Source organism: Patiria miniata, unplaced genomic scaffold, assembly GCF_015706575.1.
Source record: "Patiria miniata isolate m_02_andy unplaced genomic scaffold, ASM1570657v1 HiC_scaffold_29, whole genome shotgun sequence".
Taxonomy (NCBI): Eukaryota; Metazoa; Echinodermata; class Asteroidea; order Valvatida; family Asterinidae; genus Patiria; species Patiria miniata.
Window position 1 is genome coordinate 14983705 of NW_024037068.1, and position 27134 is coordinate 15010838.

At 40.8% G+C, this 27134-nt stretch overlaps 1 protein-coding gene across 1 annotated transcript in view; it reads right to left on the reverse strand.

The window, feature by feature from the left end:
- LOC119735202 (protein sel-1 homolog 3-like) overlaps positions 1-26348 on the reverse strand; it is a 39770-nt gene extending 13422 nt beyond the window's left edge. The window contains exons 1-14 of the mRNA XM_038208906.1: positions 26258-26348; positions 23527-24190; positions 20385-20511; positions 17392-17516; positions 15470-15585; positions 14995-15180; positions 12854-12992; positions 10954-11177; positions 9286-9423; positions 7988-8105; positions 6991-7052; positions 5118-5237; positions 3428-3571; positions 2207-2438 (exon numbers count right to left, since the gene is read on the reverse strand). Of these exons, the coding sequence (XP_038064834.1) occupies positions 2207-2438; positions 3428-3571; positions 5118-5237; positions 6991-7052; positions 7988-8105; positions 9286-9423; positions 10954-11177; positions 12854-12992; positions 14995-15180; positions 15470-15585; positions 17392-17516; positions 20385-20511; positions 23527-24190; positions 26258-26329 (2467 nt within the window). The 5' untranslated portion in view covers positions 26330-26348. The remainder of the gene's footprint in view (positions 1-2206; positions 2439-3427; positions 3572-5117; positions 5238-6990; positions 7053-7987; positions 8106-9285; positions 9424-10953; positions 11178-12853; positions 12993-14994; positions 15181-15469; positions 15586-17391; positions 17517-20384; positions 20512-23526; positions 24191-26257) is intronic.
- Between the last annotated feature and the right edge of the window lie 786 nt (positions 26349-27134).

The following is a 27134-nucleotide window of genomic DNA, read 5'->3' on the forward strand; positions in this document are numbered from 1 at the left end:
GTTTTACATTTTTGATTAGAGTTATCTTTCAGTTTGTATTTGGTGAAAACCCCATGTGACCTTCCGTTCAGAAGTTATGGGACTTAGAACACAGGCAGATCAGAAAGTGTTTATTAAGCAACAATCAACATGCTGTATTTCAGGTTATTGAATAATTAACTCCTTAGCAAAAATGTCACATTTTAACTACTTTATCGTGAGTTGACATGAAAGCGGACATATGTAGCCTTCTGATTTTACCCAAAAAAGCAATTTTGAAAATTCCACTCCTATACTAACCTATTTTGGGCTGTACGTATCTTAAAATCATAATTGCCAACAAACGACTCATTTATTAAACTTGATCGCATCACATATGTCAGACTTCAAAAGCATGCATGTCAAACACCGATCACGACTGTGATTGGTCAACACAATATGGAATGGTGTCTTCCCGCAAGTGGTGACGCCGTTGACTTTTTGTTTCGATACAAATGACAGACAGCGCCCTCTGTGGTTTTCCTTCGCTCGTACCCCCCGCCCTGCAAACAGGACGCTGGGATACTCTGATGAGCTTCACAGAATCTTGTGAAGGAAATGGCTTATGACCTATGTATAAAGCATCTGGCTGCAGCTGTTCAAGATCGCAGTTAGACAATGTGCGCAAATGCTATCCCAAAACTTTCAATAGAATTGCACACGTTCCATACCGGATGTGATTTCTGTTTCATTGCGGACCACGTGGACCAAAATTTGAGCGTCGCATAATGCAATCCAACCGTTCGTGATTCGAAACGGAGCCTGAGCGAGTGACGGGAATTGTAAATTTACAACACAGATAAGTTTTAAAGAATTTCCTACATTATTACGCTTTTCAACGAGACAAAAAAATCTCTAAACTGGAATAAAAGAGTAATGAATCAGTCTTAACCGCCGTTTCAAACCATGCAGAGTCATGACCTTGATGACGCGCAGGTCACTGGTCACGCAAAATCCAACCAATCAGAGTGTGAATTCATCAGAGTATCCCAGTGTCCTGTTTGCGGGGCGGGGGGTACGAGCGAATGGTTTTCCATGCACCCCATTACAAGGAAATGTTCTTTGAAAAGAAGCATCTCTACGCTACATGCATGTCTACAACAGGCATGCACTTCAATGCAAGAGAAAATGTGATTGCCAAGTAATGTTCATGCATTTGTTTTTTTTATTATAAAGACACCTGATATTGCTCATTGGCATTGTAGCCAGATTTCATTTGATTGCTGATAAGATCTTTTAGTCTTAGACCAGATATTAACCAAAGAATTTTGGCTCAAAGTGCCTCAAAACTGCATGGTGATTACAAGCGACTAAAAAACTCAAAACTCAGACTCAAATATGGTGACTCAGCTACATCACTGCATTCAAACACAGACAAGCCCCTCCACATTACCCAGACATGCAACTTGAAAGTACAGTAAACTCCGGCTAAACCGACATCGTACAACTCATCAAATCGCTCAAGTCTGCCATCTGACTAAAGTCCCAATTGTCCGTAGTGCATTTCCATTGAGTTTCGGCCTTTATAAGTCGGCCTTTATAAGTCGCCATTTCGCTGAAGTCGTCGTGTTACTCTTGGTCCCCTTTCCATGAAAAGCATTACAAAATCCTTTGTGTAGTCGGCATTCAACAAATCATGCATTGGCATCGACTTCCTGTACTGCGGTTGGCAAAGTGTCGAGTGAAAAGTGGTTTCGCACGGCCCGCGATTGCTGCATGCATCGGTGTCGAAAAAGGGTATCCTACTGCATACACCCCTTATGCATCGTGAGCACATCAAAACCAGTATTGAATGACTAGTGCTGCAGTCAGTGCGTGCGTGGTATATACCGGACCACGCACGCATTTAATTCGTTACTGTGCACGTACATATGTATCATGGTCTCAACTTTCCATACCCCAAACGTGATGATACAATTCGAGGATTAATTTGCTGGATTCAACTCAAGCATTAAGGAGAAAATCCAGGGTAAATCGAAGCCAATTAGTGCAATGAATCATGTGTGCAAAAGGCCATTCATGTAAGTCGGCGAAATGACGACTTATAGCAGATATCGGCATTCGCGTAAGTCGTCGCAAATTCTTGGGTCCTGAGAGTGCCGGTTTAGCCGGAGTTTACCGTATAGACAAAAACGAGGAAATTTTAAGCTTTGCAAGACTCTCTACATTGTTTAAACAATATTTTAACCGCATAAGTTTGAGGTGAATAACGAGGAAATCAGCTGATCTGAGGAAACGTTGGCATGCCTGATTACCCTGAGTAAGACAATGCCGTAGTCGTACAGAGCAACCCGATTCCGGGGCATTTCTTTGACCGACTTTTCGTAATATTTGACGGCGGTTTTCATGTCTCGTTTGACACCTTCCGAGCCCCAAAACTTCAGTCGGGCTATTGAAGCCTGACGCGAGAGCATTAATAAAATCAATCAGGAGAGAATATCAAACAGAAATCATAAAAATTAACAGAATCCTGATACGTTTTGAAACAAATCTTGAATTGAAATTGATGGTGAATCTTCTCAGCAATGCATGGAACATAAACAAACAGGTCCCAGGTTCTTGGATCTCTTTGAGGAAGAAAATATTTCTAAGCTTGTTTTGTTGATAAGCCAAAAAATCTGCTGTGATCAACGGCAAGCCTTTCTGGGTTAAGCAATTTTATATATTAAAGGGGCACTAGGTCCTGAAATCCCCCTAAATTTCATGTTTTGGATCGTTTACTTATCCTACTTCAAACATCTGGTTCAAAGGAAACCAACCTAATGTCTTTCCCGAGAAAAGATGAAAAAACCTTGTTTGTTTACTTCGGACACGACGGAGTACGAATAAGTTTTCCTGTCATTTAGTCAATGTACGTTATACACGTTGTGTCTATACTAGCACCGTGCTCGCGAACAGCGGTGACCAATTACCAATGCACAAAATGTGGTTTCTTACACGTCCGCAAAAGGCGAACACTTTATGGATGAAATCACAACTAGCATCAAAACAGCTCAATTTTTCGGGGTCGCAATAGTGGACCCCGAAATTCGTTCTCGCACGCATAATACAGGAATAACAATAAAACGCGCAGTTTTATGTTGATATCCTACCTTGAAATGTTCTTTCAGATTAACATCATTTCGTTCAAAGCGCATTTTGTAGCCCAATTGGGCTGTTCTAGGACGCAGTTTCCCTTTAAGCAAATTTATAAAATCACTTTAAGCCCTTCAATGCACCATGATTACAACACGAGCAACCTCCATTGCTGTAAAGATTTACCATTATCGAGACTTTAGCCGCATCTGAATTACTTGGCTATGGCTGACTGTTACACATGTCTATGTGAAGTGGCTTCAGCTGCTGCCATAGGCTCATGTGCAATTGCCATAACCTTAGCCGTAGCCTTGTAATTCAAATGTAGCCTTACCTGTAGATGAATGATCCCATAGTCATACTGCACAACCTCATCCAATGGATTCTCCATTAAATACAATCGGTAAAGATCGACGGCCTGCTGGACGTCCCGGTCTATGCCCCTCTGCCCCCAGAATAGTATGCGGGCCATATCAAGCTACAGGGGAGGGAGAATGGAGAATGGAACAGCGGGTGAAAGGAGGGGCGGAGTCAAATGGAACCACAACCAGAATAAAGAAGGTGTGAGCCCGTGGATCCAAAGAAACTGGACATAGCAAGGAATGACTGTTTCTATGGTATGGGGTCCTAGGAATACAAAGCATGGGCCTGGGATATTGGAGGGTTGTGGTCTTTGGGAAGGACTATTTCTATGGGGCATGGGGACCTAGGAAAACAAAGCATGGTCCTGGGATATTGGAGGAGTGTGGTATATAGGAAGGACTATTTCTATGGGGTATGGGGACCTAGGAATACAAAGCATGGTCCTGGGATATTGGAGGAGTGTGGTATATAAGGACTATTTCTATGGGGTATGGGGACCTAGGAATACAAAGCATGGCCCTTGGATATTGGAGGGGTGTGGTATATAGGAAGGACTATTTCTATGGGGTATGGGGACCTAGGAATACAAAGCATGGTCCTGGGATATTGGAGGAGTGTGGTATATAAGGACTATTTCTATGGGGTATGGGGACCTAGGAATACAAAGCATGGCCCTTGGATATTGGAGGGGTGTGGTATATAGGAAGGACTATTTCTACGGGGTATGGGGACCTAGGAATACAAAGCATGGTCCTGGGATATTGGAGAGGTGAGGCCTTTAGGAAGGACAATTTCTATGGGGTATGGGGACCTAGGAATACAAGCATGGGCCTGGGATATTGGGAGGAGTGTGGTATATATAGGAAGGACTATTTCTATAGGGTATGATGACCTAGGAATACAAAGCATGGTCCTGGGATATTGGAGGAGTGTGGTATATAGGAATGACTATTTCTATGGGGTATGGGGACCTAGGAATACAAAGTATGGTCCTGGGTATTGGAAGGATGTGATATATAGGAAGGACTATTTCTATGGGGTATGGGGACCTAGGAATACAAAGCATGGTCCTGGGTATTGGGAGGATGTGATATATAGGAAGGACTATTTCTATGGGGTGTGGGGCACAGAGGAGTACAAAGCATGGTCCTGGGATATTGAAGGGTCATAGTCTTGGAAAAAACTCTTCTTTGGGATATTGGATCCCATGTTATAAATATAATTGGCTTAAAGAAATTAAATGTCATCTCAGGTTTGTGACACTTTCGGAGATTTGAAGAAAAATGTGTACTATTGTTTGAAAATTTGGTTTACAAACATTTGTCACTTTTAAGGATTTACATAATTGAAGTCAAGACAATTATATTTTCCAATAACTATTGTTGAGGCATTCTGATTTGCTTTGATATGGTCATAGGTGAATAGCGCTAACACAATCCAGTCTATACAAAAAAAGAAATTCTTGGATGAAATATTTTTAGGCTCTTTTAAAAGGAAAAGGAAAGGATGGAGTTAGGAACGGTATATAAAGTTCTATAAGGACAAGGGGTTCATTTGTGACAGAATTGCAAAAGTTTACTTCTAACTTGGGAAAAAAAATGTGGCCTATAAAAGATTGTTATGGACATGACGTTCATGAAGTCTAGCACCTAGACACCAACCTGAGCCTGTGCTATGCCTTTGGTTGCTTGGTACTTCAACCACAGGAAGTGGTCGCCACCCTCTCCTTTGTGCACCTGTAGTGAGTCGGTGTCTGTCAACCTCACGTACTCCGTCAAAACCTACACGCCAAAAAAAAACCACAACAACAATCTATTAAAAAGAACCTGATTGATTGATTGTGGATTGATGCAGACCAAAAAGTATGTGCTTCAATTTGTGGAAGGTTCTTAGATGTAAGTTGAATTGACCATTCTCTGTTTTGCCATAGGTAATTCCAGCTTTATGTCATGTCCGTGACAGAGCTTTTAAGAGCTCAGGTAATAAACCTGAAAATATATTTTTGGTTTTTTTATCTTATACATCCATTATCTGGTAATGATCAAGGAAATTACAGATCATTCCCTGAATCATTCATTAGATATCGTGGTTAGCCCCTTAAAGACAGGAAGTGGCTTTAGCCGTGGCCGCTAGTCCTAACTGGAATGCATTTACCAGCTGTGGTATACCGTAGCACACGGTTAGTGAGTAGTTCTACAGCTGCTGCTTTTGTGCACTAAAAAAAGTACCCGATTAGTACTCGAGTACGAGTACCGAGTACGAGTACCGAGTACGAGTACTACATTTTGTACCGACTACCGAGTACCGAGTACGAGTACGAGTACTACATTTTGTTTTTGTACAACACTGTACACTACATGTTCCAGCTGTGCATGTCATGCATAAGTGCGTAGTTATTGAACATTTGTCAGAAACTTGGTTCCCCATTCATGGCACTTAATGGCCCAAAACAATATTGCATGGGGGTTAAGAGATCAGTCTTTTTTTTAAAGGTACAGTCCATCATTTGTAATTTGTGCATTATGTTCATTTGAAGCAACAAAAGTGTTCAAGATCTAAAGAAGTGCTGAACAACTAATCAGATGAATTTCAGCTCATTGAATGCTGTATATTCCAAGGAAACAACATTCTAGGATCTCGATTTCAACTCAAAAGTTACCGAGTCAGGTATTGAATTGCACCCAGATTCAGCATTCTCATTCAGCCGACTGCAGCTACGCGATGTCGGGCACTGATCCGACAAATTATAGCAACCGCGCGGGTGTGTGCATCATGTCAATGCTTGCACATGCTTCGCCGAATTAAAAATAAACTACTTACGGAAATTTCCCACGATGCATCTTTAGACGCATCGTTTGAAATGGCCTTCTTTCATTGTTTTCTTGAAAATGACAGCTTACCAGAACGAATTATTTCACAGGGAATTAAACCGAGTATGCTTTTCAACAATAATTTTGTCAGTTACTTTTTGGATAGCTGCAAATGATGGACTGTAGCTTTAAAGGGAAAATACAACATTTGCAAACATCAAAAAAAAAAACTACCAAATCATTTTGAAACACCTTGCTGGACTGTTAGTGAATGACAGTGTAAAGCATCCTGTAAAATCATGGCACCTGGTGTACTGTCATTTTCAAGAAAAGTGGTATTTTTGAATCAATTTCCAACGTTGGTCGGCCGACCAGCGTATGAAAAAAACTGGCTTTTTTTCAAATACTGGCCCCAATTGACCATCGCACTTGTTTGCAATCGATTACACACCTATGAACAGGTACAAGCCAGCTAGACTGGTTCCCTGACCTTACAATTCCCCAATATATGTAAACTGCTCTGTTTATTCTTAAATGGAGTCAGGGAACCAGACTACAGGAAATTGATTTTTTTTTCTTGGTTTTTATAGCATTTTCAAACCCAAAACCTCAAAAAAGTCAGTGTAACTATATTTGCTATATATTTCCAACCCCCCAATTCCATCCATTTCTGAAAATTACAGCAAAAGCAAATGATGTATATTCCCTTTAAGCAACTACTTACCCCATCAGCATCATGTCTCTCTCGATCTTTGACTGTCAGATCTGCCAACCTCTTCAAGTAATCTGATAAAAGAAAACAGACCAAAAATAAACAGATGTACAAAGCACGCTCACAGGACAAAGCCCCACTTCATGGAACGACTAAGCAGAAATACTGCGCTAGGCAATTATGTGCCAAGCTGAAATCAGCAGGATACCAGTCACAAGCAATGTAAATCCCTTGACAGCTTGGCTGCTAACCTATTTCTGCTAAGCAAACATTTTCTATGCTGAGTAGAATTCTTTGTTCACCAACTTCACCCAATCTTGTCCATTTTGAAAATACATTTTTTTTCCTTAAAGGGAATGTACAACAATCATTTGCTTTTACTGCAATTTTCAGAAATAAATGGATTTGGAGGATTAGTATGTTATAGCAAATATTGTTAAAATGACTTGTTTCACGATTTGAGCTTGTAGATGCTGGAAAAACCGAGAAAACCAATCATGTTCTTGTAGTCTGGTCCCCTGACCCCACTTAAGATAAAACGGAGCAATTTATAGACTTTGGGGAATTGTAAGGTCAGAGAATCAGTCTAGCAGGCTTGTACCCCTTCACAGGTGTGTAACCAATTGCAAAGAAAACACGGAATAAGTAATTGTGAAAAACTTAAGAGCAGTTTTTGAAAAAAGCCAGTTTTCTTCAACGCTGATCGGCCGACCAACGTTGGAAAAATCCCATTTTTCATGAAAATGACAGCACACCAGGAGCCATGATTTTACCGGATGCTTTAGACTGTCCTTCCTCAACAATGCAGTAAAGTATTTCGTGATAATTTGATCATTTCGTTTTGTGATGTTTGCAAATGTTGTATCTTCCCTTTAAATGTCCTATTTTAAAATATTCTATTTTAAAAAAGTGTCGGTATTTAAAGTATGTAAACCCCACTTTGTGTCCGGTATCTTAACCATCCTAGTCTTTTACCCTCCATAACACTATTTGAATTTGTCAAACTTACTGTACGAGAAGTCATAATCTTTGGCTGCCGCGTTCAGCCCTTGGTAATGATGATTGGCCAATGCAAGCATGGCTAACCGGTTCCCTGCCTGTGCGGCAACCAGCCAATATAAATATGCCTGTAGGGAGATAGGGAGAGAGAATCAAGATTCATATGAGCAGATTTTCCTATTTTTAAAAAGTTCAGCATTTAAAGTATTTTAGCCCTTATTTTGTGTCCAGTATCTTAACCCTTTTTAAGCCTTCAAGTTTTGCAAAACCACTTTTGCCCATAGAGTTAGCGCCCACACTTCAATGTCCTTTTTTGAGGTAATCTTCTATGGAGTATAGCTGTATGGATAGCACTTCAAATCCCAGCACAATTTGTTTTGTGTGGTCATAGGCTCAACAGGGCAAGCAGGAAGATTCAGTCACGCTTCACTGCTCTCCACAGTGCTGGTTTTTTTTATTAGGTGACACTCTGTGCGACACGGTTACTTGAACACTTAATATCCTTCGCTTGAAACTGCAGGGATTTGACGTGTTGTACATAATTATTGAGGGTTATTGAACAGAAGAACATCAAAAACTAAATGAATGAGAGTAACTGTGAGACTTGGTAGAGCAACAGTACGGTGTTCAGGAGATTGCAGGTTCACTTCTCACGCCAGTCAACTTTATATTACTATTAATGTCATCTGATTGACTGAGTCACTGATAGGACTGTGTATCGGCACCAGGTACCCGAGTCTCTGACCGTTGGTGTCAGGAACCGGTTCCAGATTATGGGATTGGGTACCCGTAACCAACTCTACAAATAACTCAGACAATGAAATTGAAGGGTCTTCAACTGAATGTCATTTATGGGGAATTGTATGAATGAAAAGCAGGCTACATGGGAAAACAAAACATAAACTTCTCGTTTATAATGCTCCCGAAAGTCGCAATTTACACCGTAAAGCTATAAAGCTCACTGTACACACTTGCATCTTGCTGTATTGACGCACCGATGCAATAGTTTCATTGTGCGGACATTTATATACAATCTGAACAGCAACTTCCGAAATTTGAATTTTGGGGTTGGGTTTCTTTAATGGGTACCCCGATACCCGTGTTTTTATTTTTCAACAGGTACCTGGTTCCCGTCAAAGGCACACCCCCAGTAACTGACGGGTTGACTGACTCACTGCGTACAAATAATGCCCCGAGCTGAGAGTTTCAGCTCCAACTTGCCCAGACAAGACTGGTCTGGTTATCACAAGAGTTTTTGTTTTGTGCAAATTCTGTCATAAAATTGGTCGAAATTTCATCAATTCTCACCTCATTTTGGTCCGCATCGACGTTGATTCCTCCGGCGTACAACGTGCCCAGCATATAGGAGGCTTTGTGGTTACCATAGCAACTAGCCTGGCGGAGGACGGGGAGGATGACTGGAATTGTTGACAAACCACCAGCAGCCTAGAAACGAGACCAAATAAAACAGATGGAAAGAGTAGTACATTTAGGGTTGATCACCCCAAGTTACCCAGTGTAGAACGCCATGGTCCAGTGATTACGGTGTTTGACTGCCAGGAACATGGTGTTTGTGCCCTTGGGCAAGACACTTAACTACAATTGCCTCTCTCCACCCAGGAGTATTAATGGGTACCTGTGAGGGTCGAGGACCGATTGAGCGCTGATATCGGCTGCAGCGTGGTCCCATGGCCTGATGAACAGGGTAATAATTGTAAAGCGCTTTGAGATCGTTGATACGATGGAAAGCGCTATATAAGCACAATTATTATTATTATTATTATTTTTAATGAGACATGGGAAACAAAATTCTACAATAACAGTAAGTGTAAGACTTTAATCTTTGCATGGTGGAGGCTAGACTGAGAGACAGTTTGCCGGTACACCATGTGGAATCAATCTCTTTTATAAGAGTGATGGTTCTGAGAAGAACTGGTGAGTGTGAGCTCGATGTTTTGACCAGGGTGCTCTGGTCCTCCTCAGGAGAGAGAAATTCGAATCCAATTTTCTTTCCCTCTCCTGAGGACGACCAGAGCATCCTGGTCGAAACATCCAGCTCACACTCACCGGTTCTTCTCAGAACCATCACTCTTATAAAAGAGATTGATTCCACATGGTGTACCCGCAAACCTGCTCTCAACAGTAAGCGTACTTTGTAAATGTTCGCATAGTTTTGGTTATATGCACATGCTTGCAAGTACCATTGTGTTTCGAACGGAATTTTGAAACCTTGGCTTCATCTCTGGTTTCAGTTTCAAGAGATTTGAGGCCCCTGATATAGGAGATCCGGTCCATATTTTAATTAACAAACATCAAATCCTATAACAGGTGGCAAAGGTTAGGCTGTTTCATAGAGCTATATTAAATTACTAGAGCGCTAACTCCTCATTCTTGCGCGCGGAGACGCTTTGAAGCCGTCCTGGGCGCAGACATTTTGAATTTATGTGCGTGTTTGTAGAACACAATCAAAATAGATGGATTGAATTTTAAAAGTGTACTCTACATGCAAGGCGCAAGTAGAATATATACGCAAATAACTTAAGCGCGTCACGACGGTTCAAAAAACGTCACTGCGAAAAGCATCTGCAGCGGAGGGACGCGCACACGTTGCGCTGTTTGCGTAGAGCAAAATGAAATGCTCATTTGCTGATCGTGCGTTTCGGTTTTGGGCGTATCGGCCTCGATGACGCACCGGCATGGAATACAAACGCAGATATGCAAATAGCCGTACAAATGCCGTACACAATTTCGAGTTTTCCATAAGTTTGTGCACAAACATGGATGCGCCCATCAGGCATTACTTTGTACATCGAGTTAGCGCTCTAGTAATTTGATATAGCTCTATGGGTTGTTTCCATTTAGTTGGGCCATTAAAAACTTCTAAATGATTCTGATTCTGTGCTTTTAGTTCTCCTCAGTAGGCGACACATCACCATTGACTGTTCTTTACACTAGAGCCCACTACCACCTACTCACCAGATACTGTAGGGCTTTCTCATGCAGCCTCCTACCAATGGACTCAAAGCTCTTCTCATAGTACTTGCTTCGCCAGGCAGCAGTCTTGAGTGCAGACCATAGATGTCTGTAGCCCTTAGGTGGACGTCTCTCCCAGGGTTGGCACACCGGTGGATGACTGTCGGATGATGATGACGAATGGGATGAGGACGGAAGAAGTGATGACAGGGAATTGCTGCAGGAATCTTGAAGAAGCATAAAATATTTTTTTTAAATCACTTAAGGCGTCTGCGATGAAATTTTATGGCATTTGTGAGGGAGATCGAACAATATTTCCACAATACAATTTATGCTTTAAAAGCTGTATGGACTCGGTGCAACAATTTCATTAACCCAACTGTTCTAAAATTGTAGTACATTGTGTTTATTTACTGAGGAATTTCCTCAAACCATTGAGTGCTGTGGCGATATTGAGTGCTACAGGGAGTAATTTGATGGTGTTCCGTGTAGTCCTGATGACAATCAACCCGGTGCAATCATGGTTATTGGTTCATGTACACTATGAAGGCCAAGTGAACACAGTGGTTTCTCTATGGCTGTTGTGAATCCGTTTAGTAATTGGCTTGATTCTCCTCTTTGAAGCAGAAATAAGCACATTTGTGGTTGCAACTGGTGCGGTGACAATCTGCTGAAAGGCAGTGAACCATTTTCAGGTACTCATTTGTGAAAAGGTTTTATAAAAGTAGGATGTGACATTGAAGTTCTTGATCATAAAGCTATAGTCCAATGATTTGCAGCTATCCGAAAAGTAACTGGCGTAATTATTGTTGAAAAACATACTGGTTGAAAGATAGTAAGGGGACTAAACTCCCTGTGAAATTATTCTTTCTGGCAAGCTGTCATTTTGAAGAAATCAACGAAAGAAGGCCTTTCCAACGGTGCGTCTTGAGACGCACCGTAGGAAAATTTAAATAAGTAGTTCGTTTTGTTATTCGGCGAAGCGCGCAAGCGTTGGCACGACGCACACGCGCGCGCGGTTGCAATAATTCGTCGTATCTGCAATCGGCTCAGTGAGAACGTGTCTCGGACGCTGAATTCAGGCCCAATTCAAAACATGATTCAGCAACTTTTGATTTGAAATCGAGATCCTAGAATGTTGTTTTTCTCGAAATATACAGCTGAAGCTGAGCTGAAACTTCATCAGGTTAGTTGTTCAGTACCCTTTTTTTTTTTTAGATATTGAGCACTTTTGCTGCTTCAAACGAACAAAATGCACAAATTACAAATGATGGACTATATCTTTAAAGAATGTGCGTGAATCGTTGCTGTGAAAGTAAGCCTGACTTGGGGTAGCCTTTAGTCAAGTCCCACGCGCCTATACCCGGACCATCCGGACACATAACGTACCCCGGATGCTGGCACGTAAAAAGACTAGCACGAGCGGTGAAGCCGCGAGGGACTTTACTATCTCGTGGAACTAATCACTTATTCATTTATTCACGTAATATAAATCAAGCAATATAAACCAATCATCCAACAGTGGTTTGCGGTTACCAGCAACAGCACGCGCGTGTGCTGTCTGGCGCCAGACGATGGCTGATTTACGTTAGTAATTCTGCATTTTCATTGGTCAATTCACAACGGGTAATGCATTATGCATGTCTACCAAATCGGTAGACAAATGTGAAGAAAAACATAAGCGTTCTCCACGAGATGGTAAAGGCCCTCGCGCTTCGCCGCTCGTGCTAGTCTTTTTACATGCCAGCATCCGGGGTGCGTCACGTGTCCGGGTAAGCGCGTGGGACTTGACTAAAGGCTAGACTTGGGGAGGAGGGGAGGTCACATTTTGGCAGGGTACAGGCAGGGCAGTTGCAGGCACTGAACCGTGACTAATGGGTACTTTGTACTTTGTGGCTCTTACTCTGTGGAATGAGCGACAGCCGTTGGCTCTGATACGTCTCGTATACAGTCAGCATTCTCTCCTGTAGCGCATCGCAGCTTGTGATGTAAGAACTGATCCTATCCATCAGGATAGGACTTGAAGAATTCAAATGTGGATCCTGTTGAAAAAAGGGCCGATTTTGGAATGTTACAACCACAAAGGAACAGTTAACCATTAGCACACAGGTAAGTTATGTAAGTGTGGCAACGAAGTCATTTAAACATCAAACAATGCACTCCATTCCGCGTACAGTTTAACTCCCCGTGCTACATATTTTTTAAGTTTCATCCCCCAAAATACATTCCTTTTTTTTAAATTACAATTTTTCTAGTACTAAAAGTCGTTATTCACTTTTGAATAAGACATCAAACCCCCCTCCCCAAAGAAAAAAAATCAGCTCATGTTTATTTTATAGTTATTACTTCACAAATTTCAAATTACTTGCAGCCCAACAATACAGGGTGTTTAAAAAAAAAAGGAAACCCAACTTCAAAGAATGAGAATGGACAGATGATATGTTTACTGGCTATAAAACTGGTATCATCTGAAAGCGTAATCTCTATGCTTTTTAATGATACAGGTTTTCTGAGTCATGCATCACTGAGCATCATTGTCTTGAAAACTGGATGCAAAAATGCAGTTGGTTCACTTTCATAAAAAACAACACTGGGCACGGTGTGCCTATTGTTACGGAAATGTCTGTGAAATGGCTTGAATGTTAATCCTCGGGAAAATGGCACATTGTTTTTGGTCAAAACGAGAAATTCATGACAAACAATCAAATCCAGTTTTGAAACCAACGCGAATTGTTTTTTTTTTGGTTTCTTTTTATGCACTCGTGTCTTCTTCTAGAATACTTATTATCATGCACACCATGCCTATTGTGTTTGACATGAAAGTGAACCAACTGCAATTTTTGCATAAAAATCTCATGACAGTGGCGCTCAGTGATGCATGACCCTGGAAATGTAAACAAGGTATCATTGAAAAGCATAGAGATTACGCTTTCAGATGATACCAGTTTTATAGCCAGTAAACATTTAGTCTGTCCATACTGGTTCTTCAAATTTGGGTTTCCTTTTTATTGAAACACCCTGTATTTCCGTACTCGAGAGGTAGGCTAGTTCCCGCCCCACAATCTGTATTGATAATGTGCAAACTAGGAGCCAGTCTGCTCACATGCCAGATCTGTTTGCGCCCAAAAAAGAAGGGGAAAAAAAGAACAAGAGTTTTGGGGGTTGGAATAGAACATACAATGAGAAAATATATTAAGTGAAACGAAATTTGATTTTGATGAAGAGCACAGGGAAAATGTTGGTTGATATATTCAGGGCCCAATTTCACGGCGCTGCTAAGCACACGATTTTCTGCTAACAAAGCCTTCGTCTATTTCATGGAGACCGTAAGCATAAGCACAGCAAAAGGCACGCTTACTTCCGAGGAAAAATTTGCTCAACTTAGTGACGTAACAATAGAAATCTCCATGCACGCGCGACCGTTAGCACGTCCACGCAGTGAAAAGGTTAGCAAATGTTTCTGCTATGCTAATCACAACTTTTCTGCTAACTGTTAAAGGGAATATACATCATTTGCTTTTGCTGTAATTGTCAGAAATGGATGGGATTGGAAATATATAGCAAATATAGTCACACTGACTTTTTTGAGGTTTTGGGTTCGAAAATGCTATAAAAACCAAGAAAAACAATCATTTTCCTGTAGTCTGGTTCCCTGACTCCATATAAGAAGAAACAGAGCAGTTTACATACATTGGGGAATTGTAAGGTCAGGGAACCAGTCTAACTGGCTTGTACCCGTTCACAGGTGTGTAATCGATTGCAAACAAGTGCAATGGTCAACTGGGGCCAGTATTTGAAAAAAAAGTCAGTTTTTTCCAACGCTGGTCGGCCGACCAGCGTTGGAAATTGATACAACAATACCACTTTTCTTGAAAATGACAGTATACCAGGTGCCATGATTTTACAGGATGCTTTACACTGTCATTCACTAACAGTCCAGCAAGGTATTTCAAAAATGATTTGGTAGTTTTATTTTTTGATGTTTGCAAATGTTGTATTTTCCCTTCAAGCAGCGCCGTGAAATTGGGCCCTGATCTCTCTCACCTTTTTAGTCACTGTAGTCCTCCACAGCCAGGTATCCGCTATGAATCCCCGGAATGCCTTAGAGACACTACTCCCTCCCAGATAGATAAGCCCCTCCCCCTCCTCATACCGCACCGGCTTGGGGAACATACTGCCGCTCACAACCACGTTTGTCAAGTTCTGTCCACTGCTCACTGATAAGGTCCACTGAAATGAAAACAAGAGGCCATTGAAGAAGGCTTCATGAAGACAGTACTAATTTTTCTTAATAATAATAATACCGGAGTCTTATACAGGACGAGTAAAAAAAGAAACCCAAATGTCTGCAGTAAAACGTCTGCAAGTGACAACACCCATGATAATGATGATGATGTATGGTGCCGATTTGTTATTTACAATTTGAAAGAAGCCCAGGGCTTGCATCCCGGTAATTGGATGATTCAGAGGAAACCTAGGGTGAATAGATTCACACAAACACCAAGGATATCATACTGACCTTGCTTCCATCTTGTTTGTAGACTACACGCACCCATTGCTTCAATGGGATCCGATAGTTGCTTAGCATTCCAAATGCCTGACCATTCTCAAGCACCACCTGTACGTGTATTAAGCCTGCAAAAAACAGTGTGTGTTTCATGAATAACATCTGTTCCGGTAGCAATATGTGACCTGTTCTGTCAACATCAGGCTTTTCTGGGCATAAGGTCGAAAATGAGATTTTTGCATATTGTTAAAATATGTACATTTTCCTTTTAATAGGTGGTTTAATTTTTGAAACCTGTATTTCCTGGGCAAAGTTATGCTATTTTGAAGTTCATTGTGTCGAAAAGTAGAAAACGGAGAAAATGGCCATGAACGTCACAAAACAGACATCTCTTTAATTGATATACCTAAACAAATCATCAAAAATACTATATTTAGAGTTCAAATTAGAGTTTCAAACTTTTATAGTATATTTTAGACATGTTCAGGATTACAAATATGCAAAAATTTGAAAATCGAAAAAAAATCACCCCCAGAGCGTTTTTTGGCCCTATCGTAATTTCAACCTCTGCCCAGCAGAAGCGTCTGCTTTTGACAGAACAGGTCACATATAAGCAAAAAATGTTGCACCCTGACGCCACTGTTTTCTTCATTATATCATCTCAGTGAAGGTCAGTTATTGCAAAAATGATGATAAGACATGAATCTGGGACTGAGAAACATTTCCAATTTTGTTAGGAAATACTTAGAAATTTTTTTTGACTCTCCATAGACTTTGTACACAACCGCTGAAGTGGCGTCAGGTTGCAACATTTTATTTCAATATAAAAACAGATTTGAGAAAAAAAAATAAATAAGGAACGGTTGATATGTTTGTCAGGTTTTTTAGGTTCAGTGTCCATCCTTTACAGTAGACTGATTGAAATGGACTAAAAAATCATTGGTATTACAGACCAATACGGGCACGTTATCATTTCTATCACGAAGGCCCCCTTCAATGGCGAAAGCATTGTGCTAGCTATTGTTCAGATAATCGGTTGGGGGCAGTTTGTACAATAGTGTGTACAGCGGTTTCTCCATTGAAGGGGGTCTCGTGAGTGAACATTGATCATGTGCCTGGATTCGTCTGTACAAATATAGTTTGAAAAAGCTGGAGCAACATAGATGCTTTGAAACGAACTAAGCATCTATGGGTGAATGCAAATATTGAACTTAAAGGTATAGTCCATCATTTGTAATTTGTGCATTTTGTTCGTTTGAAGCAACAAAAGTGCTCAAGATCTGAAGTAGGGTATTGAACAACTAACCTGATGAAGTTTTAGCTCAGCTTCAGCTGTATATCCATGATATTCCGAGAAAAACAGCATTCTAGGGTCTTGATTTCAAATCAAAAGTTGCTGAATCATGTTTTGAATTGGGCCTGAATTCAGCGTCCGAGACACGTTCTCAATGAGCCGCTTGCAGCTACGCGATGTCGCGCACTGATCCGACGAATTACATCATGTCGATGTCACGCACTGATCCGACGAATTATAGCAACCGCACACGCGTGCGTCGTGCCAATGCTTGCGCGCGCTTAGCTGCAATACAAAACGAACTACTAATTTCAATTTCCTACGGTGCGTCTTAAGAAGCACCGTTGGAAAGGCCTTCTTTTGTTGATTTCTTCAAAATGACAGCTTTCCAGAAAGAATAATTTCACAGGGAGTTTAGTCCTCTTACTATCTTACAACCAAGTATGTTTTTCAACAAGAATTACGCCAGTTACTTTTTGGATAGCTGCAAATGATGGACTCCAGCTTTAATATGTTTCACCTACATGTAAATACCCTCCATATTAACAGGCAATGATTCCTTTTATCACTGTGAAAATGTCAGTCAAAACTATCAACAAAAATAAACATTTCTGATATACATGTATGAACAACAACTTACCTTTTCTGGTGAGGAAGAGTAAAGGTGTGATGTAATTATTATTTGTCTGGCTTTTACGATGCATGATGCTACACAGATCAGAGCAGCAGTGCTCAAGAAGATAGACCAGCGTGGATATCGTGAATCTGAAAATGTATAATTCAATGAAATTATGGAGTCTGTGAAAGAACAGTAGAACCGATAACAATTCAAGCAAAAACCGACCCGAAATGACCCGAAACCGAACCGACTCGAAAACCCCCCCGAATATCTGGCTTGGGCAACTGTGTCCACTTTTTGCGCCTGAACTTACCCGCATCGCTTAAAAATCGTCGTCTGTCAGTAATTGAATTGTACCATAACGGTGAAGACTCATAACGTAGCCTACATGTACTGGTGGGACTACATGTTATATATACTGTGCGTGATAGACCGCAAACCAAATGCACAATCGTATGGTTGGTTGACGTTGATCGCACCAGGCACTCTGCAAAAATATCGCACATCATGAATTTCCGAACTGTTTCGTTTTTTTTTACTATTTAGTTCGGTTTATTTTGGGTTTTTCACAAGATGGCTTATTAAACCGAACCGACCCGACCCGACCTGACCCGAAAATCGAAAATGCAAAACCGAAACTGACAGACCGGACTGAAATGATGAAAAAACCGACCCAACCCGACCCAAAGTCGGTTTCGGGATGGGTCGGTTTAGGTTTCGGATCAGGTCTGCACAACATGTAGACATTTGAAAGCACAAAATTACAGACAGACCACAACTGGCAGCAGGCAGTAACGTAGTCCGAAAATTTGGGACTCTCAATACTGCGTGCGCGAGTCCCAAAACTTAAGGTATCCATATTGTGCAAAAGTTTGTGTGAATCAAATTTGCAAGCTTCTTACTCACTACAGTTTCCTCAACGTTCCCCGAAACTTCCGCCTCGCTAAGTTGCTTTTGTGAGCATTGCGTCACCAAAAATTCAGCTTTTAATTCTAATTTTGCAGAGAGTATCGAAATCCAAATGTGAGACATCACGTTGATGTGTTCCGCAATGCATTGTACAAATAGTTTAGTCGGAAAAGGGGGGTATCGTGCACCCTCGGAAATCAATTTCTAATCAACGTTTCTAGGTAAGAAAAAATGCGTAGAAAACGATTTGCTATGTTAAAAAATTCAAAAAATGTCCCACGTATTGTTTTTATGCAAATTAGTGCCGCCATTACCGAAAAATCTATTTTTAATTATATCTCAGCCAATATTGCAGATAACTGAACGAACTAGGTGTCTAAACCCATGTTTTCAAGGTCATCGATCACAATAAAACTATTCTGGAAGTGACCACATGTGTCTGTGGCATAGGAATATGCAAATTAGTGCCGCTAATACCGGAAAGTCATGTTTTTGGCATATCTCGGCCAATATAGCACATAACTACACCAGTAAGGTGTCTAAATCCATGTTTTGAGGGTCAAGTATCATTAGAAGACTATTCATGAAGTAACTATGTGTGTCTTTGGCATGAAAATATGTAAATAATAAAGTGTCGGTTTATCCGCTCTTTGATTTTTAGCCAATATCTCGGCCAATATTGCACTTAACTACACAAGTAAGGTGTCTAAACCCATGTTTTGAGGGTCAGGTATCATTAGAAGACCATTCACGAAGTAACTATGTGTGTCTTTGGCATGAAAATATGTAAATTCTAAATTGCCGGTTTATCAAAAAAATGATTTTCCGCCAAATTATATTCAATTTCAGCCAATATTACAGTTGATTTTGAATATGATGGCTTAAAATAAACTTTGATCATTATTGCTTATCAAAAACCCTTCTGTCAACATTAGCTGCAATATTGGCCGAGATATTGGCTAAAAATCAAATTTCTGATAAATCGACACTTTAGAATTTACATATTTACCTGCCAGAGACACACATAGTTACTTCGTGAATGGTTTTCTAATGATACCTGACCATCAAAACATGGGTTTAGACACCTTACTTGTGTAGTTAAGTGCAATATTGGCCGAGATATTGGCTAAAAATCAAATAGCGGATAAACCGACACTTTATTATTTACATATTTTCATGCCAAAGACACACATAGGTACTTCGTGAATGGTCTTCTAATGATACTTGACCCTCAAAACATGGGTTTAGACACCTTACTGGTGTAGTTATGTGCTATATTGGCGAAATATGCCAAAAACATGACTTTCCGGTATTTGCGGCACTAATTTGCATATTCCTATGCCACAGACACATGTGGTCACTTCCAGAATAGTTTTATTGTGATCTCCGACCTTGAAAACATGGGTTTAGACACCTAGTTCGTTCAGTTATCTGCAATATTGGCTGAGATATAGTTACAAATAGATTTTTCGGTAATGGCGGCACTAATTTGCATAAAAACAATACGTGGGACATTTTTTGAATTTTTTAACATAGCAAATCGTTTTCTACGCATTTTTTCTAACCTAGAAACGTTGATTAGAAATTGATTTCCGAGGGTGCACGATACCCCCCTTTTCCGACTGAACTAAAAATGACTCCTCAGCTAGAACATTTTCATCTCGCATATAAAACAGTGCCCTCTTGTTGATACATCTTCACACTGCAGAATGCAGAGGAGGCTATGTTCCTTTAGCCATCGATTAAAAAACTAGTAAGCTGCAAGGCGCTTCCTATATCTTACCCAGAATACTTTGTGAATCACACAAACGTTTCTAGAGCATGGAGAATGACGTGGATGGTTTTTGAACTGCCATTGACTTGCCTTAAAATTGGATTTAAGGTCTCAAATTTCGCAGGTGACATACTTGCAACTGTAGCATTTTGATGTACATGTATGTGTTGTGTGGGCGTTAATTAGTCAAATGGTGAGTAAAAAAAATCTTTAGTAGTTTTGCATGTTTTCATGCACTCACGGTCCCAGTCTGGCAATTACGTAGTCAGAATATTATTCTCGCCAAACATTTTACAAAATCAGCCGAAATGTATTTCCCAGAAATACTCACTGAGGGTTGAACCTGTGTCTCTGCTGCTTGTTGATCAAGCCGATGTCTTGGAACGGAGGCAAGTCCTTGGTAATCCCTGAATTAGCATCAGAGAAAGCCACTGGAAAATCCACCAGTTGCACAATCTCTGCAAATAAACAAATTCAAAAACAAACAAATAAACAAACAAACAAATCAAGAACTTTTCAATATCGTACTTTAAATTTTCCGAGTTGACTTTTTCTTGAAATACCAAAACGTATTGTTAGCAAGACAAGTTAGGCTGGGCCTTTTCTCAAGCCACGGATGTCAGCCATGTCAGCTTTGGATTCATCTTTAACCCTACACCATGTGTAGGCCTGCAATTTTTAAACCAAAGGCACACTACATTTGTTTTTTGTATTTGGGCATTTCCACACTAATGGGCCAATTAGATAAGTTTATGGATGTTGCGTATAAAGGGTAAAAGATGAGCAATATTTTCTTCAGTTTTATTCCTATACCTTGCTAAGTTGAAAGTGACTAGGACAAGACAAGACAAAAGATGACACCTTGTTTTGTTTGAGAAAATAACAGGCATCTTTTCTGTGTGATACATATGTAACGTGGACAGACGCACTGCTAGGAAAAGGGTGCTTAGGACAAATTCAGTTTCTAATAGGCACTCCCAGTGACATTATTAAGCCATTTTACATTGTTATCAAGCAAAAATATAACAGTTTTCACACTGGCTTCAAATTTACGATGTGATTAGGGTTACGTACGAACAGGGACAGACATTTTGTGACAAATGACCAGTCTGTTCGTACGTATAAATCCTGATTATGAAATATCAAATAATTCAACACACTGACTCTGAGCTTTCTAGGTTTTGACTGATAAGCATTCCTCCAGGGTACATCTTCTTAAATAAGTCAACATTAGGGGATCATTAAACTTTATGCTTACTTTGTGACTTTATCTAAAATGTCTGTTCTTTGTTACGTGCGTCGTGCGTAACACTTTTTAAAACAATATCCCCTATATTTTCTAAAATACAAAACCAGTTATCATTTGCAGGTGAGGATATTTGTTTGAAGCTTGCAATGTTTACGGCAAAAATTGAGAGACCCAGATCGCATTTTATCATCAAAACTTAACCCTAACCCACCCCACTCCTCCAAAATCCTCCTGGCGGTTTTGGAGGATTCTAGAGGATTGAGGATGAATGGTGATTGAATCAAATGAGGGTTCTGGAGGATTGAGGATGAATGGTGATTGAAGCACATGAGGATTTTGGAGGATTGAGGATGAATGGTGATTGAAGCACAAGAGGATTTTGGAGGATTGAGGATGAATGCATTTTGAGGCAGGACTGTCTGATGATTTTGAAGGATTTGGCGTTGGTTATCCTTCATTTAAACACGAGTGCAAAGTTTTGGGATGAGGAGGATTTTGGAGGATTGAGGATGAATGCATTTTGAGGCAGGACTGTCTGACAATTTTGAAAAATTTAGGCGGAGTTGCAAAATTTTGGAGGATTTTGGAGGATTGAGGATGGTTGTAAGCAACAAGGGCCTAGGGGGTTAGGAAAGGTCTTCTCAAATGTCACACTTTTGATCCCATTAGCGTGGAATTGCCCACTTGTGCTCTTGAGTAAGGTGTTTTACCTTACTTGCTTCATCCCAACAAGTTGAGCAAAGAAATTGAAGGGGATTTAAAAGTTAAACAAAGCCATTAACAAAATGGGGAACTGCCAACATAGGGCTAGATAGCTGAGTTGGGACAGCACCAGAACAACAATCTGGGGGTCGCAAGTTCACACCTCCCCAGGCAGTCAATATCTCTACTTGGTACTTGTAGCATCTTCTTCTAAATTCTCCGCAGGGGCGTTTTAAAGCTATAGTCCATCATTTGCAGCCATCCGAAAAGTAACTGGCGTAATTATTGTTGAAAAACACACTTGGTTGAAAGATAGTAAGGGAACTAAACTCCCTGTGAAATTATTCTTTCTGGGAAGCTGTCATTTTGAAGAAATCAACGAAAGAAGGCATTTCCAACGGTGATTCTTAAGAAGCACCGTAGGAAAATTTAAATTAGCAGTTCGTTTTGTTATTCGGCGCAGCGCGCGCAAGCATTGGAACGACGCACACGCGCGCGCGGTTGTTATAATTCGTCGGATCAGTGCGCGACGCCGCGTATAGCTGCAATTCAAAACATGATTCAGTAACTTTTGATTTGAAATTGAGATCCTAGAATGCTGCTTTTCTCGGAATGTACAGCTGAAGCTTAGCTGAAACTTCATCAGGTTAGTTGCTCAGTATCCTTCATTAGATTTTGAACACTTTTGTTGCTTCAAACGAACAAAATGCACTAATTACAAATGATGGACTATACCTTTAACAGGAGGCCAGAAACACCAGGGCAAACCCCTTCTCTTAGCGATAAATGTTACTGGGTTCTTGTATGCATTGCATTACACAACACAGGGGACCTAGAAAGCTTTACGTCCCATCCGAAGGATGAAGCAATACTGGTTAAGTGCCTTGCTTAAGGGCAAAAGTGTCCAGACCCGGGCTGGAACCCACATTCTGCTGCCTCTGAAACACCAGAGCATGAGTCCAGTGTGTTGCACTTAACTGCTAGGCCATGACACTCCATATCTCTGTTTTTAAAACTTGAAAACAATTTTTAAAAAAACAACAAAAATAAATAAAACAAATTCAAAAGTGGGGGCCGGAAATGCTTTGGTGATTAGGCCACAAAAAAAAATAGTCGGTCTCTGGTCAACGCGCGCATCGATTTTAATCATGCGCGTCAACCTTGTTTTCCCTTCAAATTGTCCGCGGTAGCTACAACAGCGCCCTCTATTGCCGCACCTCCTCAAATTTGTGTACCAAGGAGTGGGGAAATTGCACCAAAGCAAATGATGGAGGGCACAAAGGCAAATTATTACCAATGTATATGAGAACACAAAAAAGCAAAAAATAGTACCCACCTTGTCTGTACAATCCAAGCTTGAAAAAAAAAAGCCCACCCCAAAAAACCTGCGTCGCCGCATCAATTCCGGAACTTTGGTCTGACCAGAGACCGACTATCTTTTTTTTTTGGCCTTAAGATTAATTTTTCCGTACAAAGTCAGCAAATGTGCCCGAAAAATTAACGTTTCTGATGGCCAAATTACCTTTTTCGACTTCACACCTGAGCACTTTTCCCTCGTTGAAATACTTGAGTTTTATCCAGGCATCCCAGGACAAGCACATATTGGCCTCATAATTCCTCCTTTGCCGTTGATAAACTGGAAGGACTTTCACTGGATACACACCCTTGACATGAGCCTTCTCATAACAATTCAAATTGTTCCAATGGACGCAGCTCAGGATCTGTCGTTTGCTGAGGATCCATACTTTCAGCTCCAGACCGATCACGTTGAAAGCAAGTGGTTGCAAGTTATCCGGCCGGTACGTCAGCCATTCGGGCAACGTCAGCAGCACGTAGGCTCTGCGCGTGCCGCTCGCGTAACGACTGCACGTCCAATCATGGTGGAAAACCCTCAGCGGGCTTTCCGGGATGTCGTCCGATTGGAGGAACATCTGAACAGCAATGAGATCACCATCACTGCAGGAGTACTCGATGTGAGCAAGGTGTTTACCGCCGTCGAAAACTTCGATGGGGTTCACGATGCGGACGAAGGAGCTGAGATGGGGTTTGGCGGGGTCGATGACCACGGAGAGAGTGCTCTGGGCTTGTCTCAAGGCATCGTTGTGTATCCTGGTGTGTTCATGGGGAAGGAAGTGGGGTTTGGCAGCATGCGGATTGTGATGCTCCAAGAAAGCTTTGGCTAGATGCTGATATACATGTAGGGAATACATCATTTTAATGAAAAGAAAGAGCGGGAGAGAGAGAAAAAAAAAAGGAATTTACACACTGATATAAGATTTGAGGCTTTGCATGGTGGGGTATCGGTATCGTTTCGGTTTGCGGTAACACCATGTGGTAATAACTACTGCTTAGAAGATATTAGTTCTGAAAAGAACTTGTCCTGCTTATTATCAACTTTGCTAAGTACTTTTTTGTTCTGTTAAGAACAGTTCTGCTGTAAGTTCTAAACGAACTTGTCTTTGGTCTCAACGTTTCGACTAGCCTGCTCTAGTCATCGTCAGGCGACTGTCTCCAAATTTACACACTGTTATAATGGAATCAGTTTGCTTCACTTTCTCGATCTCTGGTCAATCAGGACTTAACGTTATACATGCACCGGTCATGCCAGTGACTTTAATACAATAGACATAGTACATGAAACGGAAAGAATGTTGCAATTTGACGCCACTTTTTCATCAATCTAAATAAGGAAAGATTCCCATATCTGGCCATCAGTAAGTAAAAAGTTAGTAAGTTTTCCCTTAAATGATTTATCAGCCATCCTTTTGTGTTGCTTCGTTCTTAAATAATGGACCCCGATTCAGTATCCGCGTAGCTGGCAATGGACTTGAATTGTTTCTTTTCCAGTGATTCCAACCGCGTAGCCCGAGATTTTAGGGGTGTATTTCCATGATTTCCGAATGGCGGGGTATTCTGCGATTACTCCGGCGTCTTAGCTGGAGTTACCCAGCCCTGAGTTTTATCATTGGGTTGTCTATTAGGGCTGGAGCAAATTTTTCTCAAAACTTGTAGTATTTGCAAAAAAAATTTGAAAAATGTTCAATTTTGTCCCCATTACACACTAATTGCAACTGCAACTCACCCCAAACTTGCCTGGAATAACCATTACACAGGTCCTTGAAGTAAAAAACGATCCACGATGAAGATTCAGCCTCCAATTGCAGTGAAAACAGGAGAAATAACCGCTAACTTGACAACCTTGCTGGATTGGCCAGGACCGCTATTGGTTTGTGCACAAAAAAAATTGTGTACAATGAATGGCGGTCGATTACCATGCACGTACAGCTCGCTGGTACTAGGCGTTTTTGCGGTCGGTGCATGACGTGACGCGGAAGCGTAATACCCGATGACTGTTTCATGCATTAATAAGAGGTTCATTCGCATCACAGTGCGGTACTGGAACGGCAGTAACACTGCACTATGAATGCACGATAGCCGGCCAACTCGACGGTTGCCGTTCCAGTACCGCACTGTGATGCGAATGAACCTCTTATTAATGCATGAAACAGTCATCGGGTATTACGCTTCCGCGTCACGTCATGCACCGACCGCAAAAACGCCTAGTACCAGCGAGCTGTACGTGCATGGTAATCGACCGCCATTCATTGTACACAATTTTTTTTGTGCACAAACCAATAGCGGTCCTGGCCAATCCAGCAAGGTTGTCAAGTTAGCGGTTATTCCTCCTGTTTTCACTGCAATTGGAGGCTGAATCTTCATCGTGGATCGTTTTTTACTTCAAGGACCTGTGTAATGGTTATTCCAGGCAAGTTTGGGGTGAGTTGCAGTTGCAATTAGTGTGTAATGGGGACAAAATTGAACATTTTTCAAATTTTTTTTGCAAATACTACAAGTTTTGAGAAAAATTTGCTCCAGCCCTAATAGACAACCCAATGATAAAACTCAGGGCTGGGTAACTCCAGCTACCGGCGTCTATACTTCATTCATTCTTTCCCATGATTTTTATGAAACTTTTAAAGTTCTATACATTTCTGTACCTTTGAAGTGCATAGACCTACACAACACAGTTTAACCTAATTAACCTCAGTGAAAATGCAATGCAATATAAATTGCAAGTCAATCTGTCCGGAAAGTGGGCAACCAAAGTCTACCGGACCGCCATACAAACACAATACAGTGGCGCGCCAGTGTAAATGTATGAATTCAAGATAACTGCAATGAACAACAGTTTCGTTTCATGGACAATATAATCCGCTTAGTTATGACTATGAGGTAATTTATTCTAGTCTTACCTTGTTATCAAGAAATGTTGATATTGAGAGAAATAATGCGCAGAAAACGAATGGATACTCCGCACTCGCCATGATCGTGTACGTATGCCCAAGAAAGTTTTCTCAATTGGACGTGTAGCTCGTGACTAGCTCTCTCGGTAGTATACTCCATACGCATAGTTCATGAACCAACTACATGTATCACCAAATGCAAGTTAACACATATGCAATGAACAAACAAATCAAGGCAGGCCGCAGATGAAACTAGATACGTATACGACCAATAATATTGTAAAATCCGAACATAATTTAAATCCAAAACGACATAATTAATAGGTACATTATACAAATAAAAGTGAAGGGTCTTTCATCAAGATTGTTCCGTGATAAAATTCAAAAAGTGTGTCGCACGGAAAAGGATATATTTTTAACCATGGATAGCTCCATGATTTAACATTATTTTTGACTTCATCATGCCTATAAAAAAAAATGTCTATACCTCCTTTTTTATCATTTCAAAATTCCACTTCATGAAAGCTAGTTCACACATTGTTGTGTGTGATTAATAAACACTTTTCTCTATCTCACCATGGACTCGATATTTATGTAGATTATTGATTTTTCTGTATAATGCAGCGATTTGTTGCAACAGCTGGTGTGGAAGATTAAATAAATAAACCCAACGGCTGTTTCAATTAGATCTAGAAGAATGAAAGGAAACGACAAATACACAAATACAGATACATATACTGCATGCTGCGACATGTAATTGCTACCTGTTACTTGAATACAAGACAAACATCAGATGGTGAAAGTGTCCATCAGAACGAATGCGGCACCGAAAACCCGAACTTGAACTGATAAAGAGGCGTGGCATTTCAACGTGTGGGTGCGGGGG